This window comes from Myotis daubentonii, chromosome 20 (genome assembly GCF_963259705.1).
Source record: "Myotis daubentonii chromosome 20, mMyoDau2.1, whole genome shotgun sequence".
Taxonomy (NCBI): Eukaryota; Metazoa; Chordata; class Mammalia; order Chiroptera; family Vespertilionidae; genus Myotis; species Myotis daubentonii.
The window spans coordinates 11913694-11937473 of record NC_081859.1 but is presented as its reverse complement, the minus strand read 5'-3'; the positions used below and the strand labels follow the sequence as shown (position 1 = coordinate 11937473).

Sequence of the window (23780 nt, the reverse complement as noted above, 5' to 3'; positions counted from 1 at the left end):
AGGGAGGAAGGAAGAGGGAGAGAGAGATAGAAACATCAATGATGAGGGAGAATCATGGATCGGCTGCCTCCTGCATGCCCCCTCCTGGGGATTGAGCCCGCAACCTGAATCCAACCTTGACCTCCTGGTTCATAGGTCAACGCTCAACCACTGAGTCACACCGGCCGGCTGGATCTTGGAATCTTTAGATTGATGGGTTAGTTGGCAGAATCTGCATCTTTCATTTTATTCCTGGCAATTTGGGAGTCAGGTATGCACCAGCCCAAAGTTGCCATGTTCTCATCTTTCTGCTGCTAAACCAAACTTAAAAACTAAAAGAAATCTCGTCTCTATTCTCATAACAATCTTTCCTATTTTTCTGCTGGAAGAGACTCTATTCTTTGATGAGGGTGGAGAGGAGACAGAGCTGAGGAAGGAGAAGGATTTAAAACTCTTCTGGCCCTGGCCAGTTTGCTCAGTGGATAGAGCGTTGGCCTGCAGACTGAAGGGTTGCGGGTTCGATTCTGGTCAAGGGCACGTACCTCGGTTGCGGGCTCAATCCCAGTCAGGCGCATGTGGGAGACAACCAATCTAGATGTGTCTCTCACATCCATGTTTCTCTTTCTCTCTCTCTCTCTCTTTCTCTCTCTCTCTCTCTCTCTCTCTCTCTCTCTCTCTCTCTCTCTGTCTCTGTCTCTGTCTCTCCCTCTCCCTTCCACTCTCTCTAAAAAAATCAATGGAAAAAATGTCCTTAAGTGAAGATTAACAAAAATAAATAAAGTAAAATAAAACTCTTCTGCATGAACATTTCACATCCCATTAGCTGCCCTGCCCCTGTATGTAAATTGCTTACCTACTGGTGACTCCTGTACAGGCTTATGCACAAACGCTGTCTCCTACCTGGTCCGTCCCTTCCCTATAGTTCTTCCTATTTGGGACAATGTTCTTGCACTTAATCATTCATCTTGAATTAGTTCCCCTTTCGGCTGCGCCTGACTCTGTGGGGTTTTTCTCGCTCTGCCTCGATGCGACATAAAGCACTGCCCAGCAGGAGCCCTGCATTGGAACAGAATTTAATCGGAGCAGAGTTGTGTGGGAAGCTAACAGTGACATGAAGCATTATGATACATTTCCCAAGTGTCAAACTCAGCCTACATCAGCAGCCTGATATTTTGTGAAGTTTTCTAGTGACATCAGATTATTGCCTTTGATGTATGGAGAAATAATAAAACTAATAAAAATACCAGCTTCAGTGTATGGAGGGATTTCTCTATACCAGGCATTCTTCTAATCAATTAAGGTGTATGAACTCATTTAATATTTACAATAACCCGTTCTTGTAAATACCTTCATCTCTTTATTTCACAAAGGCAGGAGCCGAGACACAAATAAGTAACAAGGTCACCTTCCCGGAAATGTCAAAGCTAGAATTCATACTCAGACCATCTAGCTCCAAACCCCTCCCTCTTACTTCCCTGCTAATAATTTTTAAAAGTAAATTATTTATGAAGAATCATTTTTCTTTCATGATGTTGCTTGCTGTGATACCAAGCTGTTAGATTTTCTTTCTCACATACCTTTCTTTAAGAAAAGCTAACGCTAATCTGTAATACTTTCAACCATAAAGATTCATTTAAGAAAAGAAGAGAAAATCTAACACTATTTGTTTAAAACAAAAAAACCTTCACTCATTCACATCTTCCTGATTCCAAACCTATTGTGACATCATGGCCATAGAATGACACCTTTGCTCAGTACTTGAGTTCTTGATCTCAATCAACCTCTGGGTTGAATTCCCAAGACTAGGAAGTCAATATGTTTGTGCATCTGCATTCCTGTCCTCCGGGGTTCAGGGTGACCCCTGGAATCCACGGCCACGGGAGCTTGTGGGAGAAAAAGTACCACAGGCGGCTTTTCCACATGGGGGTCAGGATTGGGGACTCTCAGAAGCTCCTAACGACACCCTGGAGGAAACACCACCACCACAATACGACACCAACAAAGCGAATGGAAGAGTAGCTAGTTTGTGAGGTAGAAAGGAAAGGGCACCACAGTCCACACCACAGGGCTCTGGAGGCGTGGTTCTCAAATAGGAGACGCCGAGAAAGAAAACGTGAAAATCATGTTTGAAGAGTTACTTTTATAGTTTTTTTTAAATATATTTTTATTTATTTCAGAGAGGAAGGGAGAGGGAGAGAGTTAGAAACATCCACGATGAGTATCATTGATCAGCTGCCTCCCGCACACCCACTCTGGGGATCAAGCCCGCAACCCTGGAATGTGCCCCAACGGGGAATGGAAGCGTGACCTCCTGGTTCATAGGTCAATGCTCAGCCGCTGAGCCACGCCAGCCGGGACTATACCTACTTTAACGAGTGCTTAAATGCATTGCTTTTCAAACTGGATTGTAAACATTTTGTGGGTTTATGTGATTTTCCCCCCAAACTCTCTGCCATGATTAGCGCAGTTCTCTGACTACTGTAAACATGCAGTGACTGTCTGTTGATGATCTTTAACCCACAAGCACTGGCTTGCCAGCTGTGCAGTTGTTCTGTTGCTAAGGAGACAGGCCCTTCAGGTTCCAGCTTCGGAATCACATATTGTTCTTAAGGCAGCACGTTGTGGTGAAAAGACCATAGTGACCCAGCATCTCCCCAGCCCAACCCCCCAAGCCTGTGCCTCAGTGTTCTCATCCGTGAGAGGGGAGGGTGGGCTGAGACCTCCATTTCTGGAGATGGGTAGGTTTTAAGGAATATGGGACCTAAGAAATTTACCATGAAAAGTAACTCATGGCCCACCAGGTTTGATGAATGTTGGATACTCAGCCCTCTTAGAGTCACAAAGCCCCATAGCATGTGAAGAGCTCTAAGGAATCTGACAGAGGAAACAGAGTTAGTTAGTTAGTTAGTTAGTTAGTTAGTTAGCTAGTTAGCTAGTTAGTTAGCTAGTTATTTTGCTAATCCTCACCGAAGGAAAATTATCCATTGACTTTTAGAGAAAGTGGAAGGAAGGGGGAGAGACGGAGGGAGAGAAACATCAATGTGAGAGAGACACATCGACTGGTTGCCTTCCACACACGCCCCAACCAGGGCCAGGGATCGAACCTGCAACCAAGGTACGTGCCCTTGACCGAAATCAAACCCAGGACCCTTCAGTCCTCCAACTGATGCTCTATCCACTGAGCCAAACCAGCCAGGACAGTGAGGAAACATATTTAAATTAAACCCAGCTTGTCAATCGTAGGGTGTACGGAGTCCTTTCCTCAGATAGTAACCACCACTCTCCCACCGAAATACCAGTTCCGAGATGAAAAGCTTCAGTGATTCTAGATACCCAGCCATTCCCTCCCTGCCCAGGCGGCAGGAGAAGGTCTGGGCAGGTGGCTCAGCCGCTGTGGCCCATCCCAGGTGGCTGCGTGGTCCCACCACCAGCCCAGCGCTGCAGGCAGTCACCGGAAGTAACTCTTCCTACTGAGCTGGAGTTGGTGCAACCCAAGAGCTGGCCTGTTTTACTATTGATCGTTTAGGTCTTTTCCACTAAAACTGGACTAAGATTAAAATACACATTACCAGGGTTTAAATGGCATATTTCTGTTTGTTCAATCATTTAAAAAATATTATTATTTAAAAATCTCCCCCATTCCAGAATTGTCAGATTCTTGCAATCAATGAACCTATTGAACCTTCAACACCAAACTAATCATTCATTTAAAAGGGTATGTTGAGAAAATTATAGCCCTAGCCGGTTTGGCTCAGTGGATAGAGCGTCAGCCTGCAGACTGAATGGTCCCAGGTTTGATTCCAGTCAAGGGCACATGCCTGGGTTGCGGGCTTGATCCCCAGTGGGGGCCGTGCAGGAGGCAGCTGATCAATGATTCTCTCTCATCATTGAGGTTTCTATTTCCTTCTTCCTCCCTCTGAAATCAATAAAAATATATATTTTAAAAAAAAACTGGAAGGAAATGAAACAGGAGAAACATGGCGAAGCTACCACCCGGTGACCGTGAGGCATGCTCAGGGGAAGCAGTGGTTATTATCCAGCACCTGGGGCTGGGCCCACGGGGAGAACGACCGTGCTGTCAGTAGACATGGGGACTGTCTAGGAAGGGGCAGTGCTGGTGTCCGGGGGCAGGTGGAGCAGCGATTGGCTGCTACCGATGCTTTAAGAGCTTGAGCACCTGAGTAGTAAGGGTCCTTGGTTGGCCCTACAGCTGCTGATGTCATCACAGCTGCTGTTTCTGTCCATAACCATTGTGTGGGATGTTAAGGCGAGTGGCACTCCCTAGACAAGCCCGGATTTCTTTCAAGCCTTCCTAAGGGTTGAAGTCATAGCCGCACATCAGCCATCAGAAACGGCGCTAAGACTTTGAGGAGTCTTTGATTCCCTCTTCTTGTCTTTCTTTTTAAAATATATTTCTATTGATTTCCAAGAGGAAAGGAGGGGGAGAGAAAGAGAGAGAGAGAGAGAGAGAGAGAGAATGAGAATCATTAATCAGCTGCCTCCTGCTCGCCCCCTAGTGGGGATCGAGCCCAAAACCCGGGCATGTGCCCTGACTGGGAATCAAACCGTAACCTTCTGGTGCATAGGTTGATGCTAAACCATGGAACCATACCAGCTGGGCTGTTTTGTTTTATTTTTATTTGTTAATATATTTTTATTGATTTCAGAAAGGAAGAGAGAGGGAGCGAGAGATAGAAACATCAATAATGAGAGAGAATCACTGATCAACTGCCTCCTGCTCGCCCCCAACTGGGGATTGAGCCCACAACTCGGGTGTGTGCCCTTGACCAGAATCGATCCCGCGACCCTTCAGTCCACAGGCCAATGCTCTATCCACTGAGCCAAGCCATCTAGGGCTTGTTTCATTTTTAATATTGAGATAAAACTCTATGGACAAAGCTCATTAAATATATACATACAGATTTCATTTCCTTCAACAAACATTTATTTTAAATGTTCCACTGGATTTCTTTGAGGGCTTAGCCCTCAGAAATGCATTTATCTTAACGACTATATTTAAAGAGTTTCGTGTAGGTGAATTTTACTGCCCCATTTTTCTTACTTCGCGCCTTTCACATTTTAATTGGGAAAAATTGGAATGTATTGATTGACTTGATACAATGACTGGCGAGAATGCGCCCATAAATCATTCTTCCTATTTCAAGTGTTACAGCTCCAGCATCCATTATAATTAGCTGTCACTTCCGCCCTTTATTGTTGAAGTCACCAAAATGTAGCTGTCATATTTATCAAAACCTTTTCTGAAGTTCAGCTCCCACAGCAGCTGTGAGGAAAATTAGCTCCGTTGCCTGGTACCTTTGTAACGTGGCCTCCTTAACCTCCACCCACATGCTGCCAACCGCTTCTGTGTTGTTTTAGCCGAAGTTGATTGTGCCGTATCTGGACCTTAAGAACTGCCTAAAAACACTCTTCTGTTCCTGATTGCCCACATGGCTGGATGTTTCTTCTATGAGTGGTGGACAGGAGTTGCATTCTCAGAGTGCTGTGGGAGAAATTTTGCTTCAGGATAAAGCAACATTAAAATAAGCCAGCCCCAGCTGGTTTGGCTCAGTGGATAGAGCAGTGGTCGGCAAACTCGTTAGTCCACAGAGCCAAAAGCAACAGTACAACGATTGAAATTTCTTTTGAGAGCCAAATTTTTTAAACTTAAACTGTATAGGCAGGTACATTGCTATGAACTTCATTAGGGGACTCCTAAGCTGGCCTTTGCTAAAAACGTCCTCAATCTGATGGAGGTGGGTTCGCTGAGGTCGACCCCTTCCAACTCTCCCATCCACACTCGTCTTGGATACTTGTTTCGTCCATCTCCTTTCGTTCATCCTCTCTCTATGTCCAAACCGTCTCAACATACCTTTCTCAATCCTCGACACTACATCTTCTTTCACTCCACAACGTTCCCTAAAATTAACTTAATAAACTTTCCTTAAAGTGTTAAGTCAACTTCGCAACTGTATGTGTGCGCCCGCAAGTGATATTTTGTGGAAGAGCCACACTCAAGGGATCAAAGAGCCCCATGTGGCTCGGGAGCCGGTTTGCCAACCACTGGACTAGAGTAATATATGTGTAACTTGGATATTAGTGAAGTTTAAAAAATTTTTAGAATATGTTTTTATTGATCTCAGAGAGGAAGGAAGAGGGAGAGGTAGAAACATCAGTGATGAGAGAGAAGCATTGGTCGGCTGCCTCCTGCACGCCCCCCTCCTAGGGATCGAGCCCACAGCCTGGACGTTGCCCTGACCGACCGGGAATCAAACCGTGACCTGCAGGTTCATAGGTCGACGGTCAACCACTGAGTCACGCCAGCCGGGCAAGATTTAAAATTTCTGATAAGAAACCACCTGACCCTAATACTTCATCACAAATGTCACCTCTTTTAAGCCTCCATTTTAATAAGGGGATGATGTGCTTACATGTATGTTTGTTTTTCCCTCAAGAAAGATGTGGAGCCCTAACCAGTTTGGCTCAGTGGATAGAGCGTCGGCCTGCAGACTGAAGGGTCCCGGGTTCGATTCCGGTCAAGGGCATGTACCTTGGTTGCAGGCACATCCCCAGTAGGAGGTGTGCAGGAGGCAGCTGATTGATGTTTCTCTCTCATCAATGTTTTTAACTATCCCTCTTCCTTCCTCTCTGTGAAAAATCAATAAAATATATTTTTTCAAAAAAGATGTGGAAAGAGGATGGGTCTTTGAGCTGGTAAAGCATGAGTCCAGATTGCCTCCGTGCCCATGACTAAACTGTGTAACCTTTGAAAGCCTCAGTTTCCTGATCTGTAAAGTGGTGATTTCGCTACTTTATGGCGGTTTTGCTAAGGTTGCATGACATTCAATGAGAAAATACGGAAAGGACTGAGTAGCTTCTCCGTAACTAATTCTCTCTCTTTCTCCTTCTGAAAATTCATAAAACACCCTGTCTTTCTCGTGTTGCCTGTATTTTGCCTTCTGCTTTAGCTGCTGGTGAGTTTTTCATTTCTCAGCTTTCCCTTAGGAAGGACAGTGGCCATACCTTATGTGTTTTTTAGTTCCTTACAGGAAATAGACCAGCATATCTAATCACTTGGGATATTAAAATCGAATGTATATTTTATTAAAAATACTGGAGGGTATCCGTTACAGGGTAACTGACAAGAAACCGATCCTATCGCGCTTTCCTCCACACGCTGCTTCCGTTGTGGCTAACGCAGTGGGACTGTCACCAGGCGCCTGGTTAGGAGGGCTCACCCTGAGTGGTGGTGACAGATGCTGGCTCCGCAGCGTCATTGAGAAGCAAGAGTAAAAGAATCTCAAGTTAAATTTAAAATGCCATCCTTCTAAAAAGTGAGAAGCAGAGAGCCTTTTTCTGCTCATTCTCTTTTCACTGATATAGCCAGGGTGGCTTATATTAGAAAATAAGAGAGACCCACTCAAGTTCCAATTAGAGGAGTTAAGAGACCCTTACGGGCCCCTGAAAATGAGTCTCTGACAAAAAGCAGTTTTCTTCCATAACATCTCTTTGCCCCAGGCCAGCCTGCGGAGCTGCCTTATCATTGTTCTGTCTTATCTGAAAACTAGAGGCCCGGTGCATGAATTTCATGCACCGATAGGGTCCCTAGCGGCTGCCAGTCAGGACCTCCCTTCCACAGCTGCCAACTGCTGGCTGGGGCCTGCCTTCACTCCGTGCTGCCCCCTGGTGGTCAGTGCACGTCATAGTGAGTGATCGAACTCCCAGTGCCCCCGAGGGGACACTTTGCATATTAGGCTTTTATATAGATAGAAGATAAAGCAGACTCTTGTTTATGGCCATCAAAAAGAGCTGCAAGTATCCTTCTGCCCGCCTACTCCAACAGACACTGAAATGATGAGAACATGAGGGAGTCAGTTTTATCAAGTTTAGAATTCTCCTACATAATCCATGCAGCTAATTATCCAGTTTTAGGAGATTCCCAGGTGATGTGCTGATCCTTGCTTTGACCCCGTCTCCTTCTCCCTTTTACTCTTTATTATTTGGACGTTTCGTAGCCTGCGGTAGGTCCATTGCATTTGGCAAATGAAGCCTTATTCTTTATGATGACTGTGTGGGGCTTGGCTGCTCTGATGGGATGGGGCCAGTTCATTCATTTCAGGAACACACTGTGATGAATGGATTCCAAATAAGATAAACATAGGAAGCCAGCTGTCTCGGTAAATTACCATTGTTTCCTGCAGTGTGGTCCCGGGTAAGTCAGTTAAACGCCTTTGCTTAAGAAGCCTGCTGCAAGTGAGAGAAGGAAACATAGGAATCAGGAGAGGGAGCCCTAGGACTTGATAAGGAAGTTCTTGCACCCACTCTAGACTTTAACTTTTGAATCGTATCTGTTGATGATTTCCTTTCATCCCAAGAATCCATTCCTGCCCTGGCCGATTTGTCTCAGTGGATAGAGTGTCGGCCTGTGAACTGAAGGGTCCCGGGTTCGATTCTGGTCAAGGGCACATACCTGTGTTGCGGGCTCAATCCCCTGTGCAGGAGGCAGCCAATCGATGATTCTTTCTCATCATTGATGTTTCTGTCTCTCTCTCCCTCTTCCTTCCTCTCTGAAATCAATACAAATATATATTTTTTAAAAAAAGGAATCCATTCCTGCTATCCCATATGAAAAATAGCAAAGTACTTGTTCATGTAAGAGCATCCAAACCTATTTGTTTTTTTAAATGTATAGCCCAGCTGGTATGGCTCAGTGGTTGAATGCCGACCTATGAACCAGGAGGTCACCTTTCGGTTCACAGTCAGGGCACATGTCCAGGTTGCAGGCTCGGTCCCCAGTACACGGTGTGAAGAAAGGCAGCTGATCCATGAGTCTCATCATTGATGTTTCCATCTCTCTCTTCCTCTTCCTTCCTTTCTAAAACTTAAAAAAAAATTAATTATAGAAGAGTTTATTAGAATTTATGGGAGTCAAACTGAAGACCTGCCCAAAAGCTTGACCTCGAGGAACTGAGAAAATGCCCCAGAAAATGGTAGTTTGGCAGCCCTTTTCATGCATTTAGAATCAAAGCAGGGAATGTAAGGAAGATTACATGAAATCCATTGGTGATGGATTAAAGAGGCTGGAGAACGCAAGGCAGACCAATGCCAGTGATTGGATAAACAGTAAAATGGAGAGACGCATACTTCTTTTACATCTCATATTTACAATAAATAGGGACGGTATCCAGGCAACCAGATCATGTGCTCCCTTGGGGGGGGGGGGGTTACGCCTCTGAGGGGTCTGGAAAAGAGGATTAGTCTGGTATTTCAAGAGCATGTTAACATAGATGCACAAGAACAATGAACAGGACTCTCTTTTTTTAAATATATTTTTATTGATTCCAGAGAAGAAGGGAGAGAGAGAGAAACATTAATGATGAGAAAGAATCATTGATCATCTGCCTCCTGCATGCCCCCTAGTGGGGATCAAACCCACAATCCGGCCTTGTGCCCTGGACCGGAATCAAACCCAGGACCCTTGAGCCTGCAGGCTGACTGATGCTCTGTCCATGGAGCCAAACCAGCTAGGGCCGACAGGGCTCCTTAAGGCCAAAATTAAAATTTTGCTAAGACAGTTATAGGGCTGGGGCATGACTAGCCACCATGACCTGCCTGGTTAGGAATTTATGATCAGATCATCCTGGGAGGTTTCTTTCGGTCACTGAGCTTGTCAGACCTGTCACGGGGCCCCCTGAGCTTGTCAGATTTACCACAGAGCCCCTCTTTTGTTCACAAATGTAAATGCTGCCTGGCCTTTTGTACCCAGTCTCACTTTTTTCTGACATTCTTGCTTTTGTTTTGACAGTGCAATGGGAGTTGAGTCCCAACAGTGGAGAGTAAGCAGTTTCAAACTTTAAGTTTTAAATTCTTTGGATTATACTAGTAACTTCTCAGAGCCAGAAGGTAACTTAGGGCTGCGTTTCCCAAACCCTTCATTGAGGCACCCTGGATTTAAGTTTTCAAGGAAAATACAGAAAATCGATTGGTCTGGTCACGGCAAAAGTTACTCTCTCAACGTGGTTCGTTGTTTGTGAAGCTAGGTTTTTGGTGGTTGCTCTGATGAAAAGCAAGTGCTGCGCAGAAGTCTTTGTGGAACAGGAAGTAAGGCTGTGCCCAGTGTTAGTCCAAGTTTTGAGTTGTGCCAAACAGACGCACACATCCCATTAAGAATGATTGTGGCCCGGCAGGCGTGGCTCAGTGGTTGAGCCTCAGCCTATGAACCAGGAGGTCACAGTTCCGTTCCTGGTCAGGGCACAGGCCCAGGTTGCAGGCTCCATCCCCGGTAGAGGGCGTGCAGGAGAATCAACTTAAATGATTCCCTCTCATCATTGATGTTTCTCTCTCTCGCCACCCCTTTCCCTTCCTCTCTGAAATCAATAAAAATATATTTATAAATAATATGCTAATTAGACCGGGTGACCGAACATCTTCCAGACATCCTTCTGGACTTCCTGCTGGACAGTTAGGGGGCGACCAGGCAGGCAGGCAGGCAGGCGAGCGGTTAGGAGCCAGCGGTCCCAGATTGCGAGAGGGATGTCCGACTAAACCTGATTGGAGAGGGTGCAGGCCAGGCTGAGGGACCCCTGCCCCCGTGCACGAATTTCATGCACCGGGCCTCTAGTAATGATGATAAATAATTATTGTTATTTGGGAGTGAAAAAATTATTTTTTTAATTTATGGGTACCGTTTTTTAAAACAACTACTAAGTTGTTAGTACATCAGTGAAAATGAAGTGATTTGGATCTAACTATTTAATAAATCAAACTCTTCAGTGTTTCTTTTGGCCTAGGAGTCTGTGCAACAACTGTTGAGACATTAAGGGTCCTGTGATCTGAGAAAATTTGGGAAACTCTGCCTTAATGTTCCTCTAGTCCAACTAGTCTAGATGTTTATTTGATGGCATTAGAAATATTTAATAAGGCTGGGCCGGTGTGGCTCAGTGATTGAGCATCAACCCATAAACCAAGAGGTCACCGGTTCGATTCTCAGTCAGGGCACATGCCTGAGTTGCGGGCTGGATCCCCAGTAGGGGGTGTGCAATAGGCAGCAGATCGATGATGTTTCTCTCTTTTTTAAAAAAATATATTTTATTGATTTTTTTTACAGAGAGGAAGGAAGAGGGACAGAGAGTCAGAAACATCGATGAGAGAGAAACATTTAATCAGCCGCCCCCTGCACACCCCCCACTGGGGATGTGCCTGCAACTAAGGCACATGCCCCTGACAGGAACCAAACCCTGGACCCTTCAGTCCGCAGGCCAACGCTTCAGCCACTGAGCCAAACTGGCCAGGGCTGTTTCTCTCTTATTGATGTTTGCATTTCTCCATCTCCCTTCCTCTGTCTCCAAAAAAACAATAAAAACATATTTTAAAATATTTATCTTTTAAAATATGTTTTTATTTATTTCAGAGAGGAAGGGAGAGGGAGAGAGAGATAGAAATATCAATGATGAGAGAGACTCATTGATCAGCTGCCTCCTGCAGACCCCACACTGGGGATTGAGCCCACAACCCAGGCATGTGGTTTGACCAGGAATCGAACCATGATCTCCTGGTTCACAAGTCAGTGCTCAACCGCTGAGCCATGCCAGCAAGGCCATATTTTAAAATATTTAATAAGGAATGACATTTTAATTAAACAAATTATAATAAAGCCAAACATGCTATAGTTTATAACATATGAGAAGATCGGTGACTTCTGGATAAGGTCAGTTTTAGTACTTATTTTCTAAAGTCTGTTATCATTTTTGTTTCATTTTATAATAACACATTCTGCAACATGGCAACAGCTTGTAATTCTGCAGAGATTACATTGTGACTTGAGTGGTAATGCATTCCAAGCCGGCAGCATATTATGAACATCCTGCTCTATAAGCAGAGAGAATCATTGCAATGACATCTTGTCTTGCTGAAAAACCTATACTTGTAAACAGCCTGGGCAATTCAGCGTCGTCTAGGCCAGTATCTAGGAAGAAAAAGATGGTCTTAAAATGCGTTCATGAAGAATTCCCGTTGTCCTAGGTCCATTTTTCTCCAGGACAGAGTGGTGACCCTCATAGCTAAGAGAAACAGCAAGGGGAGCGTTTATTTTCAACTGAGATACCGGCTCGCATTGCATCGGGACCTACGGAGTTGTGATGAATGGGTTCTCTCTGAGCTGAGCCGGGCATTGGAAGTTGGCACACGGGCTAGGCGAGGGCACCGGTAACATTTGCACAAAGGGAGAGCAGCTGGGGTTTGTAATGAATATATTTGTCAGGTCTGTGATGTGGACGATCACAGTAGCATTTCAGTACATAGAGATTGGATAGTGATTCTAGATTAAGCTGGATAGACCTCAACTTGGAAAGCTGGTTCCAAGCATTAGTCAGCACCAAGGAGAGCTCCAGAGTGCATTTGTCCTCCATTCACCTGTTCGATGGAGTTGCGGGCTGCAGACGAACACCTGTTTCGAGATGTGGGCACGCCCTGGCGGCGCGGCTCAGTGGTTAAGCATTGACCTATGAACCAGAAGGTCACAGTTCAATTGCCAGTCAGAGCACCTGCCCCACCTCCAAATACTATCACATTGGGAATTAGGCGTCAAAATAGGAATTTTGGGAAAACACAAACATTCGGCCCATGGCATATTTTCCATACTGACGGGGTTTGGAATATAAAGGTCTGTGCATCTGCTGAGCCGGTGAATGTGCACTAAGCGGTCCATTCCATGTAAATTTATCTCAGAGGTCACCAATAAAAAGCAAAGAAAAGCATAAGAAAATGTTGAAGGGAAAATAAAAGGAAAGCCCAAGACTATTTTGGCCAATTATGTCTGTCATCTCCCGTCTGAGTGCATCTTTCCCATCACCTGTGGTATGTTGATAGTTACCAGACTATAGTCTCAGCAGAAAATATCCATTAAGCCAATTCCTAAAAATCTGAAATTTATTTTCATCGGTGACATGTTTCTATTACCCTGGTATTATAAAAGACTAGAGGCCCAGTGCACAGATTCGTGCACCGGTGGGGTCCCTCAGCCTATTTTTTTAATTTATTGATTTCAGAAACCGGCTCTCCGACATCCCCCGAGAGGTCCCAGATTGCGAGATGGCGGTTCCCGGGTGACGAACTCCAGAATCGGGCTCCCTCCTCTCTGGTTCAGGGTGCATCACCCGAGAACTGCAGCTGCGAAGTCATGGCAGCTCAGCAGCTTCCATGTTGAGTGTCTGCCCCCTGGTGGTCAGTGCGCATCATAGCTATTGGCCAATCGGATGGTCGCTTGATTGGTCACTTAGGCTTTTATATATATAGATATATGCATATTTGGATTTTTGTCCCAAATAATATAGTCTTTGTGTTCAACCAAGGGCTTTCTTTAAAGGCTGTTGTTCAGCCCTAGCTGGTTTGGTTCAGTGGATAGAGCACCAGCCTGCAGACTGAAGTTCTGGGTTTGATTCTGGTCAAGGGCACATACCCCAGTTGCGGGCTCCATCCCCGGACCCGGTCACAGGCTCCATCCCCAGACCTGGTCCGGACACGTGTGGGAGGCAACCAGTCAGTGTGTCACATTGATGTGTCTCTCTGTGTGTCTCTCCCCTCCTTTCCTGTAAAAATCAATGGGGAAAAATATCCTCAGGTGAGGATTAACATAAATGAATAAATAAATAATAAATAAATATCCAGGCCAGTTCTTGCTCCCTCTGCAAAAACAAGCATTTTGCTTGAGAGAAAGGAATATAAGTAAAGAGAAAATGAAAAGAGGAGGAGGTGGGGAGCTACTTCTACTGAGAAAATCCCCCGACCCCTAGGGATTTCCCAACTCCTTGGGGGAAAGCCCTTCATGGGATGGTAAGTGTTCTGTTTTTACTGGCCAGTGAGAAAACAGACATCTGGCGGGTAGAAGACTATAAACAGGATTTGCATTTTAGTCAGAGCCGCAGGAAATCCATAAAAGAAAAGTGTCTCGCCCTAACTGGTTTGGCTTAGTGGATAGAGCGTCGGCCTGCAGACTGAAGGGTCCCAGGTTCGATTCCGGTCAAGGGCATGTACCTTGGTTGCAGGCACATCCCCAGTGGGGGGGGGGGGGGGGTGCAGGAGGTAGCTGATCAATGTTTCTCTCTCATCGATGTTTCTAACTCTCTATCCCTCTCCCTTTCCCCTCTGTAAAAAATCAATAAAATATTTTTTTAAAAAAAAAATCAAAGTAAGGCATCTTAAATATGCGCAAAAGCTCTTCCCCTCAAAATTACGTTCATTATATAACATAGGTAAGTGCAAAGGGGAAAAGTACACCCGAAATCTAACTACTTTCAAACTACACTGAGTGGCCAGATGATTATAACCACTCCATCAGTCCTTCATTGACACTTCCAAAAATACTGAATATTGAAAACTTCCTTAGCAAATACTCTCAAGGTTTTATTATTATTATTTGCATAGCTAATTCACTTCATTGTACTGATGGGGTGCTCATAATAATCTGGCCACTCAGTGTATTCCCCTTTTTCTGTCCCCACCAATCATCGCCTATCAGTACATACACTTTTATAAGCTGTCAATAGAGTACGTCTAAATGCTGTGATCAAGAGATGTGGTAGCCTGGCCGGCGTGGCTCAGTGGTTGAACGTCGACCTATGGAACCAGGAGGTCACAGTTTGATTCCCAGTCAGGGCACAGGCCTGGGTTGCGGGCTCGATCCCCAGTGTGGGGTGTGCAGGAGGCAGCTGATCCATGATTCTCTCTCGTCATTGATGTTTCTGTCTCTCTCCCTCTCCCTTCCTCTCTGAAATCAATTTTTAAATTTTTTTTAAAAGAGAGATGTGGTAAACAAGATGTACTAGAATGAGTCTACTGCTTTAGAGCCAACCTTTTTCTATAAGTAAAAAGACCATACTCTAAAGTAATGATAAAAAAAGTCTAATATAGTAAATACATAAGCCAGAAACAGTCCTTTATTATCGTTACCAGGTATTAAGCACCGCACATAGCTGTGTGTGCTATACTTTTGTACGACTGGCAGCGTGTTGGGCTCATTTACACGGCATCGCCGAAAACACGTGGTTTAGTCTCATGCTGTTCTGTACAGTCACGTGCTGGGCAGGCTTGTAGCCGGAGCAATAGGCTGTACCTACAGCCTAGGTGTGCTGTAGGCTGAACCTCTATGATGTTCGCTAAACAACAACAACCGCTTCACAAAGCATTTCTCAGAACATGTCCCCATCGCGTTAAGTGGCAGCTGAAGGGAGGAGAAAAACAACAAGCCTCATCCATCCTACAGATGAATCCCTGGGTGGATTCATCTCATCAGCAAGGCTCCGCTGGATTGGGCGAACAGACCAGGCCCCGAAATCAAGGGCCTTATTCTGTGACCTTGCCCGTCACTTCCCCCTTGGGGTCCTCCGTTTCCTTCCTTTGGAAATGAGGTTGAACTAGCCCTAGTTCTCCAGGGTTCTCACATTCTCCTCTCTCTTCAATTAGTCGCTTTCCCTCTGCCCAGCATCCTTCCCAAAGGAACTCAGACATCAAGAAGCTACGGGGTCTGGACCCCCCCCGCTGTGGGAGGGCAGGGCCAGGGGGGACCTCTCTGAGCTGTGGGCAGCCTTTGAGCCAAGACTCAGTTCTTTACTTCCATTCCCAGGAACAGAAGTCTCACCTTGAGGGCAGAAACGAAATCACATTAGAGCTCCTAGTGATTAAATTCCCTGCAGCAACTCGGAATATAAATCAGCAACTAACTGGATGCACGTTTAGTTGCTCACAGTTGCAGGTTCTTTTGTCTCCGTCAAGAACATTAAAGACACGCTTGTTCACGTTTTTATAAAATCCTGGAAACAGCAAACCGAACATTTGCAAATGATCAATTGAGCTGTGATTAGGCTCATTGGTATTCATCGCTTATTGAGAGAACGCTGCTGATGCCTCCGCTATCGCTGTGCTTGGAAACCCAGGCCACTAATAGGAATAGAAATTCCAGGGAGGCAGAAAAAGGACACACAGCAGGACTGGGCCCTCTCTCACAGGGCGCTGTGGCTTATGGGTACTCCACGTTGTGAATAATTCTTCCTGAAATTGAAATATTAAACTGGTCTGTGTCGTAATCCCAGCTTCCCTGCTCTCTAGCTGTGCATTGGGGCAAGCCCCTTGATCTCTCTTTGTACCTCAGTTTCTTTCCCTGTGAAATGGGTCGTTGCAAGGTTTAAATGGATGCAGGTTGTAGAGCATTTAGAACGGTACCTGGTGCACAGTAAGTGCTACAGATATAACGAATTAGAGCCGCCGCTGTGGTTCTTTCTCCCTACACAGGGGGATGACGGCATCTCCTCGACTGTGTCTCCCATCATGTCCAAGGGCAAGGGACAGACAGAGTGGAACTATTGATATAACTTGAGTTTTAAATAAAGTCATTACCCTTTTAATTTATTTGAGTTTTAAATAAAGTCATTCCATATATATATATATATATATATATATATATATATATATATATATATATATATATATATGCTCTCTTATTTCAGAGAGGAAGGGAGAGGGAGAGATAGGAACATCAATGATGGGAGAGAGTCATTGATCAGCTGCCTCCTGCATGCCCCACACTGGGGATCCAGCCTACAACCCGGGCATGTTGCCCTGACTGGGAATCAAACCATGACCTCCTGGCTCATAGGTCAACGCCCAACCACTGAGGCACGCCAGGCGGGCTAAAGTCATTACCCTTAGAACAGCTTCTTGGCAGGGTACTCCAGGAGTTTGAAGTCCTAAGCCTCAGTCAGTTCCATGGGCCGATCGCTAGCACTACACCCGTTTTGTCAAAAAGACAATCAGTATTTTCCTAAGAATAATTCTCTACCGAAGAATCATTGGCTGGTAGATTTCCAGCTTTTTCAAGATTATTTTATTCGAACAGTTGGACCAGTCAATCAACTCTCAACTGTGGATTGAAGTCAGGGCAGCCCATCAGGATTCTAAGTGGGTATGTGGCTGGCGTGTGGCTGGCGTGTGACACACCGGGGGAAGAGCTGCTCACAGTGACTTGGCACGTCCAGCCGGTGTGGCTCAATGGTTGAGACTTGATCCATGGACCAAGAGGCCACTGGTTCGATTCCCGGTCAGGAGGTGGCCGATTGATGTTTCGATATTTCTCTCTCATTGATGTTTCTATCTCTCCCTCTCCCTCCCTCTCGCTCTAAAAATCAATTTTAAAAAAAAAGAAAAAACACACCAAAACCAGTTTGGCTCGATGGATAGAGCGTCGGCCTGCGGACTGAAAGGTCTCAGGTTCGATTCCAGTCCAGGGCATGTACCTTGGTTGCAGGCACATCCCCAGTAGGAGGTGTGCAGGAAGCAGCTGGTCGGTGTTTCTGTCTCCTCGATGTTTCTAACTCTCTATCCCTCTCCCTTCCTCTCTGTTAAAAAATCAATAAAATACATTTTTTTAAAAACACATTAAAGAGTGACTTGGCTAATCTATCAGCCAATCAACGTAGCTTTTTGTTCCTTTGAAAGTCTAGACATGGGAACCCTTCAGAATCCCCAAATCCATGCTATCTTCCCCACTACCAGCGTTTTCAGAAGACTTGCTGACACACTTGCCCTAAATTCTTTTCCTCTGGCTGAAGAACCTACAAAATGAAACCAGCTTCTTTTTCTCCATCTTCAGTCAACACCAGCCTGAACCAAATACGAACAATTAGAAACGGGCCTCAGTCATTCTCAGGTCGAGAGAAAGCTACTCAGAGGCACTATAATCCTCAAAGCTGGCATCTAGTTGGTATTTTAAACATCAAATTTGTAAAAACAAACAAACAAAAGCATTTGAAGTGATAAATCTCCTGGAATTCCAATGGCCAGGTGCCTCCATTTTTTACTCCTAAGTGAGCTCCCCAGTGGGAGCAACTGTCCTCGAAGGTCTGGACGCTGCGTTCCGCAGGCTGAGCAATGGCGAGGAGGTCCCAGGAAGGTCACTGTTCCTTCCACGGGGCTTTCCTTCATGTGGACGCTTGTCATGAAGACTCTTCGTGTCCAGATTTGAGACTTCAGCAGAAGTTCATAGGAAGCTGCCAGAACCGCCCATCCGGCGTGGCTCAGTGGTTGAACATCATCCCATGAACCAGGAGGTCACAGTTTGATTCCCGGTCAAGGGCACATGCCCGGGTTGTGGGCTCCATCCCCACTAGGGGGCATGCAGGAGGCAGCCGATCCATGATTCTCATCATTGAAGTTTCTATCTCTCCCTCCCTCTCCCTTCCTCTCTGAAATCAATAAAAATATATAGTTTTTAAAAGTCAACCTTTATATTGCTACGTAATTTCAGGATTCATACCAAAAATTAGTGTAAAGGAAACAAATCTGAGACCATGTGAAAAGCGTAGTGGGTGTGGGAAAATTATCTGTGAGAGCCCAAATGCAAAAGGAATCTAAAGTCCTCCTTAAGTTTTAAGTGTGTTTATGACGCTTCACTTCCATAGACCATCGTGCCTATATCTACAGACTCCTGTATAAAAGTGCAAGAAGCCGAAGCCGGTTTGGCTCATTGGATAGAGCGTCGGCCTGCGGACTGAAGGGTCCCGGGTTCGATTCCGGTCAAGGGCATGTACCTGGGTTTCGGGCACATCCCCAGTGGGAGATGTGCAGGAGGTGGCTCATTGATGTTTCTCTCTCATCGATGTTTCTGGCTCTCTGTCTCTCTCCCTTCCTCTCTGTAAAAAATCAATAAAATATATATTTAAATAAATAAATAAATAAAAGTGCAAGAAAAAAAATCACTACTGCGTCATTCTGGTGCATTGTTTTTTCTCTCTGAAACGAACACTGTCGGACGCACGTGGCCTTGATGTTTCTTTTTTTTTTTTTTCCTCAGATGAAAGAACTCGGTGTCATCTTCTACAACTGCAGCTGCCTGGTCCTGGATTTGCAAAGGATCTTCGCTTTATATAGTTCATTAAAATTCAAGAGCAGGGTGCCCCAGACCTGGTCCAAGAGGCTCTATGGAGTCTATGACAATGAAAAGAAATTGCAGCTTCAGTTGAACGAAACCAAATCTCAAGCCTTTGTGTCGGTGAGTTGTTGGGTCTGTCTCCTCCTCCATGCCGCCCCCCCTCCTGGCCCTTTGTTAAGTTGGGATGCTCGAGGGTGGCCTTATGTTGGGCAGCAACGAATCCGACAAGTCGTTTTCCGTTCCAGTCCTTGAAGAGTTCAGATCTGTCCACTCTTTTTTTTTTTTTTTTTTAAATATATTTTATTGATTTTTTACAGAGAGGAAGGGAGAGAGATAGGGAGTTAGAAACATCGATGAGAGAGAAACATCGATCAGCCGCCTCCTGCACATCTCCTACTGGGGATGTGCCCGCAAGCCAGGCACATGCCCTTGACCGGAATCGAACCTGGGACCCTTCAGTCCGCAGGCCGACGCTCTATCCACTGAGCCAAACCGGTTTTGGCCAGATCTGTCCACTCTTATGTTCTGTCATATGCTGTCCCTAATGAGGATGACAAGGATACATGTTAATAATCATTCCTGATTCCTGATATTTTGTGTTACCTGATTGGACCCTTAAATCATCCCTTAAGGTAGACCTAGGATTGTGACTGTGTTACAAATGAGGTTATATCGGCCCAGCCGGCGTGGCTCAGTGGTTGAGCATCAACCTATGAACCAAGTCAGAGTTCGATTCCCAGTCAGGGCACAAGCCCAGGTTGCGGGCTCAATCCAGTGTGGGGCATGCAGGAGGCAGCCAACCAATGATTCTCTCTCATCATGGATGTTTCTATCTCTCTCTCCCTCTCCTTTCCTCTCTGAAATCAATAAAAAATATATTTTTAAGAAATGAGGATATTGAAGCTTATCTGCTGTAACACAAGTGCCAGGAGAGCCACCAGCACCCAGGTCTTCTATACCAGACCCTGTCTTTGATGCCCTGCATCAGTGATGTTCACACTTGTTTGTAGCAATAGAACCCTCTGATGAAAGAAATCTCAGGGAGCCCCAGTGTGTAAAACAGACAAACGTAAAGCTGTTGTACTTGATCGGTGCTGGAGGGCAAGACCACCACCCCACACACCTTCACCCAACTCCCCTGCCACCCCCCCCCCCTCGCCATCCCACTGTCCCCACAGTGTTACTGGCAACAGGCAGTGTAAGTATCTGGGCCTTCAGCCTGTCATCAAACTCTAAAGTACTGAGGAATCAGCTAGGAAGCCTGTTTTTTAAAAAAAAAAAAAAAAAGTATGTTTTTGTTTATTTGAGAGAGAGAGAGAAGAAGGGAGGGGAGAGAGAAGAAGGGAGGGGGGAGAGAAGAAGGGAGGGAAAGAATGTTTTTTAATTGATTTTTTTTAGAGAAAAAGAGAGAGGAAACATTGATTGGTTGCCTACCATATATGCCCCAACTGGGGATTGAACCCACAACCTGGGTATGTGTCCTGACCAGGAATCGAACCTGCAGCCTTTTGGTGTATAGAACGACGCTCCAAACCACTGAGCCACCTGGCCAGGGCAAAACACCATACACTTTTAAGATGGAAACCACTTTGAACAACGAGAGAAAAATACCTCAAGTATAAGTTGCCTCTCTCTCATTTTGCTTAAGTCTCTTAGAATATCTTTTTCCCCCCCTGTCTCTCCTGATGAACTTGGGCATCTTAATAACTCTCTCTGTGTCTCCACTAGAATTATTGATGACCCTTTCTCAACAACCAATACTCCTCTTCCTGATTGATGGATGATTAGAGGAGGAAACCGAGCTTTTTAGAGGGTCTTAAACATGTCTATAGCCATGTCACCGTTCAGATGAAATGGCTTCTGGGAGACATTGCTTGTTATCTGTATGTGGTGTTACATGGCAAAGCCTGAGGAATTGAACAACTATGTGTGACAGGGAGGTATACCAGGGTCACATAAGTCTAGAGCTGGAGCATTCTGCCAAAAATCAGAGGCATGTGTATTGAGAGCAAGAATTCCCTCCCAGCCCGGCCGGCGTGGCTCAGTGGTTGAGCGTCAACCTATGAACCAGGAGGTCACGGTTAGATTCCCGAGCAGGGCACATGCCTGGCTTGTGGGCTCGATCCCCAATGTGGGATGTGCAGGAAACAGGCAGTCAATGATTTTCTTTTTCTCCCACTCCCTTCCTCTCTGAAACCAATAAAAATACATATATTTTTAAGTTCCCTCCCAAAACAGACTTAAAGGACAGACTTGAGATCAATTCCCTCCACACTTGGATGTCTACAGGCCTCAACTTTGATAGGATGGAAAATTTATTTGTCTTATCTCCTGAAGAACTGGAAAGTAGGTTTGCAAAAAAAAAAGAGAAATCCCCAGTTGACAAAAGTTGATGCTCTAGCCCTAGCTGGTTTGGCTCAGTGGATACGTCGGCCTGCAGACTGAAGGGTCCCGGGTTCGATTCCGGCCAAGGGCACATACATGGATTGTGGGCTTGATCCCCAATGGGGGGCGTGCAGGAGGCAGCCAATCAATGATTCTCTCTCATCATTGATGTTTCTCTCTCCCTTTCCCTTCCTCTCTGAAATCAGTAAAAATATCTTTAAAAAAAAAAGTTAATGCTCTAAAAGTTTGGTTTTTGTGTCTTCACAGAATTCCCCCAAACTCTTTTGCCCTAAAAACAGAAGCTTTGACATCGACGCCATCTACAGCGTGATAGACGACGCCAAGCAGTACGTGTACATCGCCGTCATGGACTACCTGCCCATCTCCAGCACAAGCACCAAAAGGTCAGTGAGTGCGTGACCTTGACTTAGAACCTGGTCTCCGGGACCAGGCACCGAGCTGGGGACCGCTGGGGAAGCCGGCCTGCACACTGGGATGCTCTCAGGTCATGTCAGGTCACTCATCATTCAGATCAGCTGGGCGAGCCCGGCCGGCCAGCGTGGCTCAGTGGTTAATTGTCGACCTGTGAACCAAAAGGTCATGTCACGGTTTGATTCCTGGTCTGGGGCGCATGCCTGGGTTACAGGCTCGATCCCTAGTAGGAGGCGTGCAGGAGGCAGCCAAGCAATGATTCTCCCTCATCATTGATGTTTCTCTCTCTCCCTCTCCCTTCTTCTCTGAAATCAATAAAAACATATTAAAAATAAAAAAGAAGCCCTAACTGGTTTGGCTCAGTGGATAGAGTGTCGGCCTGCGGACTGAAAGGTCTCAGGTTCGATTCCTGTCAAGGGCATGTACCTTGGTTGTAGGCACATCCCCAGTAAGGGGTGTGCAGGAGGCAGCTGATCGATGTTTCTCTCTCATCGATGTTTCTAACTCTCTATCCCTCTCCCTTCCTTTCTGTAAAAAATCAATAAAATATTAAAAAAAGAAAAAAAGAAGTTGCCCTGACCAGTTTGGCTCAGTGGATAGAGCATCGGCCTGCGGACTAAAGGGTCCCGGGTTCGATTCTGGTCAGGGCATGTACCTTGGTTGTGGGCACATCCCCAGTGGGGGACGTGCAGGGGGCAGCTGATCGATGTTTCTCTCTCATCGATGTTTCTAACTCTCTATCCCTCTCCCTTCCTCTCTGTAAAAAATCAATAAAATATATATTTTTTTTTAAAGAAGAAGTTGACTCTTGGAGCATAGGTAGAGTTGGAGGTGCAGTGAGGGTGGCATGGGGTGGGGTGTCAGGGTGTCCATGCCCTCTGCCCTCACTCACAGCCTGAGGCCTGGCGCTGGGAGACCTGGTTGTAGGCAGGGGCAGGTCTCCATAAAGCATCCTCTCTCGGAGCCCTTACCCAGAAGGCTCGCTTTTTTTTTTTCCAACGCATCCTACAAAGTCATACATATATCACAGAACAAAGTAATGGTCGCATTAACATCCGTGTTCTCGGAAGCCTAGTAAATCTGTTTCCCAAAACTAACTTGCTTCCTTGATTTTCATCCACCTCGATATGATTTCCACAGGACGTACTGGCCAGACTTGGACGGGAAGATAAGGGAAGCGTTAGTTTTGCGAAGCGTTAAAGTTCGACTCCTGATCAGCTTCTGGAAGGAAACGGATCCCTTGACCTTTAACTTTATTTCGTCTCTTAAAGCGATCTGCACTGAAGTAGCCAACTGCAGCTTGAAAGTCGTAAGTATTCTGTTGACTTCGCTTCTTAAAGAAAAAGTTTGTCCCTTTGCATAGCCATCCGTGAAAGCTGTAAGCACACACATTCCCACAAACTCCCAGTAAGAACAGGAATACCAATCCTCGAGAGAGAGAAACGCTTTAAAAGGTAGGGCAGGGCTCTACCGGTGTGGCTCAGTGGTTGAGCATCGACCTATGAACCAGGAGGTCACGGTTCGATTCCCGGTCAGGGCACATGCCCGGGTTGCGGGCTCCATCCCAATCGGGGGCATGGAGGAGGCAGCCGAGCAAGGATTCTCTCTCATCATGGATGTTTCTCTCTCTCTCTCCCTTCCTCTCTGAAATCAATAAAAATATATTTAAAAAGACAAAAAGCACAAGGAGAGAGAGATTGGAGGACTACGTGGGAGGCATTTGTGGGTTAGGAGGTGAACGTGCCCTAAGACTTCATTATGCTGCCCAGAGACCTGAGCGCAAGGTGGCCTGTGCGTGTGGTCAGGGAGGCAGCTGTGTCGCCAAGGAGACGAAGGAACAGGGTTGTGAATCATCACAGTCTGAAACCCGGGACACCCATTACCCCTTTTCCTCTCTTCCCACATAGAGCCCCTCAGTCCCTGCACAGCTCCCAGTTTAGGCCTCCCAGGGATATGCCCTTCTCAACAGCCAGCCTCATTGCTCAGTGACAGAGAAACTAAAAACTACAGCAGCCCTAGCCGGTTTGGCTCAGTGGATAGAGCGTCGGCCTGCGGACTGAAGATC

General features: G+C 45.8%; 1 protein-coding gene across 4 annotated transcripts in view; it reads left to right on the top strand.

Annotated features, from left to right (window-relative positions):
* Positions 1-23780, top strand: part of PLD5 (phospholipase D family member 5) — a 165917-nt gene that overhangs the window by 129934 nt on the left and 12203 nt on the right. For all 4 annotated transcript variants that reach the window (XM_059677325.1, XM_059677327.1, XM_059677326.1 and 1 more), the window contains 3 exons: positions 18821-19018; positions 21551-21687; positions 22856-23024. In XM_059677325.1, the coding sequence (XP_059533308.1) occupies positions 18821-19018; positions 21551-21687; positions 22856-23024 (504 nt within the window). The remainder of the gene's footprint in view (positions 1-18820; positions 19019-21550; positions 21688-22855; positions 23025-23780) is intronic.